Raw genomic sequence first — 12,303 nt, forward strand, 5'->3', positions numbered from 1 at the left:
GAAGAAGAGGAAAAATCTCATGCTAGACACTGGAGCCAATTAGTTTCATTACTATTACACTTAAACAGTAGGGTTAGCAGACGTTTCATGAAAAGAAATCCTGGGGCCACATACAGCATCAAATTTTTGGTACAACCCCTTGTAATTATTTTTGGTTGGTAAGAGTGCTATTAACTAACTCCAAAACAGAATAGATGGAGGAGACTTCCATTGTAGGAGGATGGCTTTTTTGAGGTAGCAAAGTCTGGCATAATGATTAAGTCCAACAATTGGTGATAAGATCCAAGGAAAATTTAGGGCATCTGAAATACAATGAACAATATCTCTCCAAAAGTGTTGTACAACTGGGCAACTTTAGAACACATGCATATACCAAACAGTTTCCCGTTCACTCTTTATACAGGTATCAGAAGTATGGGGGTACATCTTGGATAGCCTATATGGCGAAAGATAGACCCAATTAGGAAATTTCATCTGTATGTATCTGTCCCTAATTGATATTATCAAGTCTGGAATTTGCCTTAAGATAGGTCTGGAACAGGGGTAGGCAGAAGAGGCACCTGCTTAGGGTGCAACAGTGAAGAGGCGCTTGGCAGGTACCACTGTTGCCACCTAGTCCAGGATCTCTTCATTTCCCGGCGCTCCCTCCACTACCGCCATCCCTGCGTGTGTGCACATGCGCATGCGGCGAGGGGACCGGCGGGGGCGAGGTGCTGGCCGGGTCGCCTAGTGTGCCCGGCCGACTTGGCCCGCCTCTGATCTGGAATGTCCCTCATCTATTTCTCTAGTACCTTAGCAAGTTGGTCTGGATTGGCCTGCCATAGGATAATGTTGTACCAAGATAGGAGCTTAGTGAGGTTTTCCCTATGTAGGTATTTTTCAAGAGTGGTATCTACTATGTCTATCGGTCTAGTCTGGAATTGGGTGAAGAAGGTGTGTCAAAGCTGGAGTTATCTAAATTGCTTGTGGATTTTGATGACATTTTCTAAGTGCTTGGAAATGTCTTGCAGGTGTTTGCAGTGTGAAGCCCACTGGGAAATGCTGGGTAGAGAGGTGCCCACCATGGCCACACCTGTTGTGGGCCATGGGCATGTTTAAGAGCCTTCTGAAATGCTAGGATAATTCTAAGCATAGGGGTAGTGGTTGTATAATATGAAGAATATGGTATTCTATTTAACTATTTAACTATATAACTATCAGGGTCAAGTTAGCTTCTTCAGATTTTGTGTGGTGCTTATTAATGATGATCCCCAGGTATTTGAATGATTGTACTACTTGAAGGTGACCTATTTGCCTAAAATTGGGATGGAGGGAGTGGATCTTTTAGACAAAAAAAGGCAGATTGCACTTTTTTTTTATTTATGCGTTTTTCAACTTTAAAAAAGCGCAATATAAATAGAAAGGAAAAAAAGGGATAAAAGAAATGGGAAGAGAAAGAAAAGGAAAAATGTAGTGCTAGACACTGGAACCAATTAGTTTTATTACTATTATACTTAAACAGTAGGGTTATCAGACATTTTGTGAAAAGACATCCAGGGGCCCTATACAGCATCAGATTTTTTGGGACAACCTCTTGCAAAGGAAAGTCAACTTTTGTTTGGTAAGTGTGATGTTAACTAAGTCCTTCCAAAGCAGAAGAGATGGAGGGGCAAAATACTTCCATTGTAGGAGGATGGCTCTTTTGGTGTAATAAAGAAGTTGGAGTCAATTAGTGAAAGATCCAAGGGAAATTTAGGGCATCTGAAATATAATAAACAATATCTCTGGGCAAATCTAGAACACATGCATATACAAACCAGTTTCCCGTTCACACTTTATACAGGTATCAGAAGTATGGGGGTACATCTCGGATAGCCCGTATTGCATAAGATAGACCCAATTAGGAAATTTCTATGTATCTGTCCCTAATTGATATTGTCTGGAATTTGCCTTAAGGCATCTACCCACATTTCCTCAGATAGATCTGAATGTCCCATTTTGGAAGGAACACCATCAGGTAGGGTGAGTGGTAGGGTCGGATTGGGGCGCCCCGAGGCCAGTCCCCCCACCTTGACCACAGGTGCATGTGCATCACAACTCATACGGAGCATTGGGGAGAGGACTTTTATGTGCGTCGCCCCTAAATTCCTACTGCCCTAGGCCCGAGCCTTTGTGGCCTCTCCACAAATCCCGAGTTGGTGAGTGTTAGCTGTCCCCATGCATCTGTTTTGTTGGATAAGTGTTTATTTAGAAGGGTGAGGTTAGCATCTTCAGATTTTGTGTGGTGCTTATTAATGATGATCCACAGATATTTGAATGATTGTACCACTTGAAGGTGACCTATTTGCCCAGAATGGGCTGGAGATTGTATTTTTTGGAAAAATTACTGATTTGGTTTTATTCATACGTATAATGCCAAATAGGTGCTGAATTCCTCTATCAGGGTCAGTGCATTGGTTAGTGCTTCTCCCAGATAAGTATAATTACATATCATCTGCATATAATGATATTTTTTCTGTTAGTCTGCCAACCTGTAAGCCCAGTATATCAGGGGAGTCCCTTATTAATATCGCTAAGGGCTCTATAGCCTAGGCAAAAAGCAAGGGAGACAGGGGGCACCCCTGTCTCATTCCACACCCCAGTTGGATGGGTTTCGAGAGCCTCCTGTTGACCAATACTTTCTCTTGACTTTGCAGATATAATGCCCTCACCCAGGCATATTGACAATAGCTTCTTCTATATCCTCTACATATCTGTCTAGGTCTATTTTTGTATCTGGTGGGATGGAGTTCTACCTTATCTAAAAAGTTGCAGAGTTAGCTATGTGGGGTTGGGGGTGAGCTGCGTATGTACCCTGAAAGTATTGTCTGAAGCAGTCCAATATCCGCTCTATTTCTGAGATTTGGTCACCATTTTTATCTCTAATGTTTGCTATCACTGGGATTGTCTTCTTTAGCTAATAATGCAAAAGGTTTCCCATTTTTTTGCCTCTATCAAACCATGAAGCTTTGCAGTTGATGCATTTTTTGATACATAATAAATCAAGCTGTCTCTGTGCACCCCCAATCATCTCTTTAGCAGTATTATTAGGATCAGGAACCAACTTTTGTACGGGCTTTGCCAGGGACGATTTAGCTGTGTTTATATTGGCCTGAATTTCCCGTCTGGCAGCAGATATCAGCGAGGTATAGAGCCCCGGTAAAGAGCCCCCTAGTATAGGCTTTTCATGCATGCCATACCATCTGTTCTGACGCCGTGTTAATATTTTGTTCTCAATAATTTTAGCAGATTACCCTTTAGCAGACATGGGCCCTATGTTACTTTTAGGGCTTAGAAATTTGCATCATTAATGGGACAAATGTTTTAAAACTATAACAAATTCTAGGAAACGCCATGAAGTGGGAGGCTGTCTCACAATTGATTAAAATACCAGTAAGTAGAACTTATTTTGTTCTAATCTAGACTTTTGTTTCTGGGTATGGGACTAAGCTGTCAGTGGTGGCTCCCCTCTCCCTAGCTCCCTGTACAGGTGGGAGGCTTAAATAATGCAGCAGCCACATGCATATTTTATAGCTTGCCCAGTATTATAGTGCTGAGTGACAAGCTGGAGTCCCCTTCACAACATCACACACAAGCTTCCCAGAGACTGAGGGATACGGCAGGCTTCCTAAACACAACAACTAACTAGTGGATTATGGAGGTAAGAAGAACATGCTCGTTGGCTAACCCAATAGGTGAACTTGGTATAAGAGCTTGCAATTCTTCTAGGTGGGGCGATAGCTTAAATGCATGTTAAGGCTTATGGCTAGCAGGCTTATAAGCATAGAAATAAGCACTTTTACATTGATCAAGAATCAATGTTAGAACCTGGTAGTCCAATCTGCTGACTATGCTTCATGGTGAGGTCCTTCTTGGGATTTGGGCACTGTTGGAACAGGAGAGAAAGGGAATGTGTAATTATCAGTGGCATTAGACAGTTCGTAATCAATTGTACATTTTTTATTGACTTATTTAACTCCTTCAACGAACACATCTTCTCTCCAGTTTGGAACATAACCATTTATCTGGTTGCTTGGTTACCCAGGCAACAAGGCAGTGGTCTAAATGGCACACCAGAAGAGGAATAAAAGATGCCCTACAATGAAAGATGAGTGAACAAATAAATACCAGCCAAACTCTATCATCAGGCTGTGGCAGATGGAATAACATGAGTTTATCATGAGGGAGACCTGAGGGGGCCTGGGATAAAAGGGGCATTGCAAGGTTCAATTATTTATTTTATTTTACCCCTCTCATTTATAATATAATCACTAAAAAAAATCTGCAGCCTTTTCATTATTTTTAATGTAATAATATGGTTTGGAACAGTACCCTAAGCCCCGTCCCCTGTTCTCCTGCTGATCTGGCTGACTACTTTGAGACCCAAATAATGTAACAGTAGTCGCCTGTCCTCAGCCTGCCTTCAACCTGCATCCTCCCAATCCCACAATTCCCAGTAGACGAGATGTCAATAAGGAAAAGGTCACCACAGTGCAATGCATTCTGGGTTATGTAGTTCCTGCATGCTGTCTGTAAGCTATGAAGATTTTGTTACAATTTGTAACATCAATGTTTTAGTCCCTCCTCCCCTTCCAGGAATTCAGAAAGAGAAGAACTGTTTTGCAGCTGGATTTTAGCACATAAAAACTTACTTCATGCTTTTTGAAGGAACAGATTACAGTGAGAGGTATATTAGGGGGCTCTGTGCTGTGTGGGGCTCTTTAACAAATTTTGGTTCAGAAGCCATAGTTCCCTTTTAAATTATTGGTTAATTACAATTCTTAGAACGCCCAACTCCCCCCACCCCTTTCTGATAGGATTTAGTTGTGCTGTAAATTGAAATTCTGCAGTAACAGAGGGGCTGCAGGTTGGACAACACTGATTTAATTGTTATGTTATCATCTGGCCCTATTGCCTTTCTTTGTGCCCTAGTATAGCTGCTGCCTCCTCTCTTCCTACGTACAGCTGCTTTTCTGTAGGACATCATTATGTGCGGTGACCAGGGTGCTCGCCCTTATTTGCATTCCCCTAATGACAGTTATATATTTTCAGCCAACACCATGAATGCATATCAAAAACATAGTAAAGAAGTATATTAGGATGAAGGTGCAGGTAAAGCAGCAGGTAGCATTGTCCCATCTGTTAGAGATCAGTGTCAGGTGTCAACAACAGCTTGAGGATGGCAGCCATGACCAGACCTGGAGGAGGAAGGGGAAAAGGTGAAACATAAGGTACAAAAGGAGATGGTGTTTGGCAGTAACTGAATCCCAAGAGATGGAATGGAGGCGCATAGATAGACATGCTGTACAGGCACATCCAGATGGGTACATACAGAGCAGTTGCTACAATTTCTTCAGCGAAAGATAGTGGTGGCAAGGCAGACAATGCATGTACTGCTACTGCACAGAGAATTGCTTCATTCCTCTTGGCAGATCAGCTCACAATAAGGAGGATAAAGACATTAGGGTTGATTCACTATAGTGTGATAAAACGAGCTCTATTTATAGCATGCGTTAGAAATTTTATTGCGTCTTATTTTTCGTGTCTTAATGCACGATTTACTAAAAGGATATTTGCGTTAATTTAGACGCCATGCTGTTTGCGCTATTTAAGTCGCAGCTATTTTTGTGCAGTATTTGACGCAACGCACGCTACTTAAAGCAGCACGCTACTTGTTGCGTGTGCTAATTAATGCACCTGTGCTACTTATCGCACCCACGCCATATTAGCCATACACACCATTATGTTCGTAAAACTACTGTTCTGAAAATGACCATTTCCCTGCAAACTGGCGGCTGCATCACTCTAGGGCCAACACAGACTTGAATAAATAACACTGCAAAGTCCTTATTGTGTTGCCAAAAGCTCATGAACTCTACTTTTCTATAATTACTGCCTGCCCCAAGTAGGTGTTAATTTTCGCATAGACTAATGCGATATTTAGTGCGTCCAAGTGTTTGTGAATCATGCGTTAGTATTATCTCTGCGCGCTAATTAACGCAATTCGTTAAAATTAAAGCATTCGATTGCACACTATTTAACGCACGTGATATGTGACTTAAAGCATTCAATAATACTTCTAGCGAATCCCACGTTTTTTTTTGCGTCAATTTTAATGCAAAAAAGCAAGAGATAACGCTTATCGACCTTTTGTGAATCAACCCTATTTTCTTTTGTTTTAAAAATGGGAAAAGTTTACCTATAAATGAAGTTTTTAGTATGTTATAGACACACTTATTCTAAAAACATCTCAGTTGGTTGTTATGTATGGTTTTTCCTATCCTGCTGCTGTCGAGTAAGTGATACTTTTATATGGTTATAGGAGTCACTTATTTTGTCACCTTGGTGGTGGGTCAAATTAGGCTAATCCAGCTTTGGGGAGAGGTTTGCTTTAATGGTCCTCACCCAATGATGTTTCCAAGCTTGCACTGCAGATTTCAATTGCCCGGCTATAGTTTTGGTTTGGAATGGTATATAGATATATATATATATATAGCAAAAAAGGTTTGACGACAAGCACACCCTCAGTGATCCTTGAGAAAGGTCCTATTATGTTCGCAATAAACTTGTGATATTTTTAAAAGGTTGTGCTGGTCGTGAAACCTTTTTGGCTAAATATTTAAATTTGGCTTTGCACTCCGCGAGACATAAAGTTTTTGCCATTGGAGTGCAGACACTGCAAAGACTGGTGTGCACCAATATTCACTAGATTTTTTATTTTTAATGCTTAATTGGTAGCACCTGGGTCTTTTGACCACGCTTAGGAGTGATGAATCTACATATGTTATATATATATATATATATATATATATATATATATATATATATATATATATATATATATAGAACAAAAAAGGAAAATGCCGCACTCACAGGTCTTAGTGTAAAAATTCAGCTTGTTTATTTCAAACGTCTATCTAACGTTTCGGCTGCTTCCACAGTATTTTTCAAAGTGATAAACACACAGAAACACCCACTGATAAACCCTAAGTGGCGCCAAATTAAAGCTGATGGCGTCATCCTGCGAGTAATCAGTCAACCCCCACTACAGTGTACATATATGCAAATAAAAAAAAACAAACAAATAACTATACCAAATTCAAGTGTGTTAATACCAGAAATCAATAGAAAGAACAGTAAAGAAATAGTATACAAAAGAATCTGTGGTAGAGGGAAAAAGAACCAAGATCAGAAATGCACAACCACCTGTATAGCTGAACTGCAACTCCCTTATAGTGCTGAGCGAGCGAGGATATATATATATATACAGTAGAACCCCCGCCCCCTATTTTATCCCAATCCCAGAATAAAAACTGTTGTAAAAACCAGGAAAATGTAAAATCGGGGAAATATATTATGCATTATATACTGAATAGACCACACACCAAAAACAGTGTGTATGTATTTATGTGTTTACTTGGAAGGTACCAATGTTTTAGCATGGAGCTGCCCAGTGAATTGGTTAAATCCATAAGCCAATGTCCAATGAGGGCTTCCCAGATCCAGGGGACGGGGGTGGAAGGGATAATGAAGACATAATCCAGCACTATTAATCCTGCACAGGGATTACATTTCCCTCAAGGATTTATGCAGCAGGACACAGATTTCTGATGAAATCCATTAGTTTGCAGGAAGCTCTGTATGAAACCGGACTAGAAGATGGCTAAGGTAGGTCACAAGCTGATAGATACCCAGCTAAGATGGGGTGGTTTTATAGACTTCATTAGAAATATGCCTTGTAAAGGCCTATAGGACTTTTACATACACTTATAGATAGAACCAAGTATAGATGTTAGAACCTAGACATGCTCAGAACACACAAAAGTCATAGATACTCAAACTATAGACACAGATGCAGAGTATATAGATAATGTACCTACAGAAACCCACTGCATACGTACTGGATTTATAAAAACATGCTGCATAAACATGGGACCTACACAGCCACACAACATGGATACAGGACCTATAGATACACACTACATACAGTAAATACAGAAGATATAGAATTAAACTTTGTAAATACAGGAGAGACAAGTGGTGAATGCAGAAGAGACAGTAGATCGATGCGCAGGAAAGTGCTGAGATGACAGCTATTACTGAGCTGCCAGTGAGACTGCCCATACGCTGTACATGAAAGCACTGGCAAGCTGTGGGTTAGTGCAAGGACAGTACAAATATCACTGGCTGAAGATGCAGCATTTGATAATTGGGGCCACAGGCAGTTGAATGTGTTCTTGATTGGGGGGCAAATAGAGGCTGGGTTGTGCTCTGTTCAATGAGTTGTGCAAATCAGGCTTGGACTGGCAATATGTGGATTCTGGCAAATGTTAGAGGGGCTGCTCTAGACCAGGGATCCCCAATATTTTTGTTTTACCTGTCACAATTAAATGTAAAAAGAGTTGGGAAGCAACACAAGCATGTTCCTGGGGTGCCAAATAAGGGCTATGATTGGCTTTTTAGTAACCCTATGTGGGCTGGCAGCCTACAAGAGGCTCTGTTTGGTGCTACATCTTTTTTATGCAACCAAAACCTCCAAGCCAGAAATTCAAAAATAAGAACCTGTGTGGCCACTGGGAGCAACATCCAAGGGTTTGGTGAGCAACATGTTGCTCCTGAGGCAGTGGTTGCTTGGGAATCACTGCCATTTATAGTCACCATGTATTGGGCTGGTGGGAGGCTGTTTGGGCCTCTGTGTGCTTAAAGGAGAAAGAAAGGTTTATTAGCTGTTTATTAGCTGTAAATACAGCCATAAGCACTCACAGAAACGCTGCACTGACTTCTCTGTCAAAAGATTAGTTATGTCTGTAATTCCTGTGCCAGAGACAAGCAGCTTTCTGCTCTCTGCTCTCTCCTGCTCCCCCCTCCTTCAAGAATGCTAAAAACTCACTCCCCCCTCCCTTAGGAATGTGGATCTGAGCAAATCAGCAGGAAGCTGACTCAGAGGGGCACATTTACTAATCCACGAATGTCCGAAAAGCATCCAAATGAGTTTTTTTCGTTATAGTCTTACTAACTGAGCATGTTCACTTGGTCTGGGTGTCTGTGCAGGAGTGAGGTATTATGGGAACTTTCTTTACCCAGCTCAGCATTTTTTCTTCCTGTTTGGCTTCTGATCTTCTGAACAGGTGGAATATGGGGAGACTAAAGGGCACTATTGAGACAACTGAAGGTATGCCTGCAGCTTGAGATTAACTCTTTCCTAGCCTTTCCTTCTCCTTTAAAATGCCAGGGCCTATTTTGAATCCCAGTCCAAGCCTGGTACAGATAGATATCCCTTTTGCAAATTTGAGAGTAGGACAACAGACAAAGTACTGAGGCTTCTCTGCTGGAGACCTCAGAGACACATTGGAAATGGCTAAAGAGCATTTAAGGAAGGAAGTGGGTGAACCCCTGATCTTCCAAGTATGAATCAATTTAGCGTAGATTGGGAAAGGGTTGGGAAAGGCAATAGTCTTTCAGGTGGCGTTCAAGGCTTCTAGCACAAGCTTCTATTGAGATACTATGAGATACTTGTTATGCTATCTGCAGGTCAGCAGCATGCTAAGGGCAACTTACTAAGTCCAGTCCCTGACCACAGACATTAGTAGCTCACCTTTAGAAATATATGTAGCTATATGCATGTGAGGACCTAGAACATGGTAACATAAAGTTCTCATTTGTCCATATGCACTAAATACAATGTAATACAGAGAGTAGATGTCATATGGTTCAGCATGGATTTCATTGCTATATTCTAATTATAATCAAATGCTAAAATATATGGATTTTTTTATTACAGTTTCATGAGTATTTGAGGTGATGGAGACCTGCAGAAGAAAAACACAAGTCTAACCTGTAGCTGGTAAACTATGGTAAGGTAGTGATCACGCCACTACCCTCAAAATGCTGGAATTGCTTCCCCTCTTGCTGATAATCGTACCTTCCTATTCTAACATAGTTCAGAACTGCCCTAACTTCTGCCTTTGCTATGAGTCTTCCAACCTTGTGGAATGCCGGAATCAGAACCTCCTCAGTGTTCCACACCATCTGTCACACAGCACGTGGATGTTGGATCTAAGACATAATAACCTCAGCAGATTGGATCCTGCGTCCTTCCAAGCTTTGTGGTCACTCCGTATCCTCCTCCTTTCAGACAACAGGATTGAGAAGGTGTCCCCTAGATCTTTCCGCTCTCTTGGCTTCCTTGAACGCCTGGACCTCTCCTATAACCAGCTTTCCAGCCTGCCCTTTGACTTCTCCAGGGGCTTAGGTTCCTTGAGAGAGCTGAGGGTACCTTCCAACCGACTGACAGTCTTGAGCTATGAAAGCCTTCGCCATTTAGAAAGTCTGGAGAAGTTGGATTTAAGCAAAAACTTCTTGGCTTCTGTAGAGCAAGGAGCTTTCCGTGGACTGTCCAGGCTTCGTCACCTCCACCTTCAATCTAACCTTCTTTATGCAATAAGAGGTGGTTACTTTTTCATGCTTCAGAATCTTGAGCTATTAGACTTGTCAGACAACAATATCAGCAGCATAGCAGTGGAATCCTTCACTTCTCTGCACTCACTTAGACTCCTTGCTCTCTCTGATAACCAGCTCAGTCACCTTAAATTTAAAACCTTCATTAATATACAGACCCCAAGCACTCACATGCAGGTATCTGGCAATCCCTGGGTGTGTGACTGTGACCTACAGAGAGTATTTGGCAAGATCAACAGTGTTAGACACCTGCACATAGATGACTATGAAAATCTAACTTGTGCTGGTCCTCCACAGCTCTTGGGAGCAGCTCTAGACTCAGTGGACAGCCAACTGTGTGTGGCTGAGACAGCCACCGTCTTGGTGATTACTATCACCGTTCTCGTAACTGTGATTGCTGCTATTGTCATGGCTGAGAGGAATCGGAAGAAGAACCAGGACAAGAACTGGAATGAACTAGATGGACCCTTCGAAACCCAGGACAAGTGATGACAGCAGCTTTGCAAGCTGGGCCGACTCACTACAGTAGTATGTCTCAGAATATCAACTGAAACACCCAGGAGAACATGTCATATAATTTAAGGGGAACCATTAAATATTTGGCTGCTTCTTTGGACCCAACCTGATTATAAGGGGTCTTTTTAAAGGGGGGATTGAGATCAATTGTGTTTGCTAATATACTTTCATATTAATATGACCTTGTCTGATCAGCATGTTAGTGTAAATACAACACCCAGCACCCTCTTGTATTTATCTTTGATTCTATTAATCCAGCTCTTGCATCTTTACTTGTATATGTCCGCCTATGTTGAGAAAGCAATTAATTCCAAAGGAAAATATTAGTGGGATAGTCTCAGGCATCAGAACTATGGGGCAGAGCCAGGGTGATACCCCAGGAGATTTTCTCCTGATTTAAATTTTTTTTTGTAGGATGCAGGCAGGCAGGTAGATGAAGGAAACGTTTTCAGTGCGGCAGGCACCATACTGCACCAAAATGTATCCCCCCTTCACCACCCACCTCCTCCCAATATGATCTTCTGGGGCCCTTGAGGAACAGGGCCCACCTTTGTGCCATAGTATCCGTTAGCAAATATTCAGCGGGTAACATTCACTGGTCACCTGGTTGAAAGTAAGAATCTGATTGATATGGGTTACTAGACTTGGAGCAAAAGTTGCCCGTTTTATGACATTAACGCCATTGCTGGGTACACCTTGGGCCTCTGCTGCTGCTCTCATCTCAACTTTCCTTTTTACAGAACTTTTACACTGGGGGATAATAATGGTGGCCTAGGGTCCTAGTTCTAATGACACTCACCACAATGTAAAAGAAAATGTATTCACTCTGTCTTAACTTGTGTTGCTTATTGGCATTTTGTGTGATACCTGTGATTGAAACTAAATATTATTTTGGATGCTCTATTCGTGCTTGATTAATTGGAAATCCATTTGTTCTACTCAGACCCTCTCCTATACTTTTGCCAGCCTGCCATTCAAACCACTGCCTGGTTGCTAGTGGGACCCTAGAAACCAGTTATATTATGACAGAGAGCTATTGGGAAAAAAAAGATAATTAAAAAAGCACAACAGAATAAGAAAAGGAGCAATGGCAAATTGTGTATATTAATGCCCTTGTCTACATCAAACAAAAAGTTAATTTCAAAGATAAGAGCATTTTCTTGACCCGTCCTTTTGTTAAAGGAACAGTAAGGGCTCTGGTACACGGGGAGATTAGTCGCCCGCGGCAAAACTCCCTGCTCGCGGGCGACTAATCTCCCCGAGTTGCCTTCCCCCTGCCATCCCACCGGCGAACATGTAAGTCGCCGGCGG

At 41.7% G+C, this 12,303-nt stretch overlaps 1 protein-coding gene across 1 annotated transcript; it reads left to right on the forward strand.

Moving 5' to 3' along the window:
• The first annotated feature begins 3,598 nt into the window (after positions 1 to 3,598).
• Positions 3,599 to 11,893, forward strand: LOC100488256 (insulin-like growth factor-binding protein complex acid labile subunit-like). The gene is made up of 2 exons (XM_018089351.2): positions 3,599 to 3,679; positions 9,800 to 11,893. Exon 2 carries the CDS (start codon positions 9,904 to 9,906, stop codon positions 10,963 to 10,965), a length of 1,062 nt encoding a protein of 353 aa, XP_017944840.1. The 5' UTR covers positions 3,599 to 3,679; positions 9,800 to 9,903; the 3' UTR covers positions 10,966 to 11,893.
• Positions 11,894 to 12,303: the final 410 nt, after the last annotated feature.

Source organism: Xenopus tropicalis, chromosome 10 (assembly GCF_000004195.4).
Source record: "Xenopus tropicalis strain Nigerian chromosome 10, UCB_Xtro_10.0, whole genome shotgun sequence".
NCBI classification, from domain to species: domain Eukaryota; kingdom Metazoa; phylum Chordata; class Amphibia; order Anura; family Pipidae; genus Xenopus; species Xenopus tropicalis.

What these genes read in the sequence shown, in the direction of transcription:
- LOC100488256 (XM_018089351.2), top strand. Translation starts at nt 9,904, where the DNA reads ATGCTGGAATTGCTTCCCCTCTTGCTGATAATCGTACCTTCCTATTCT.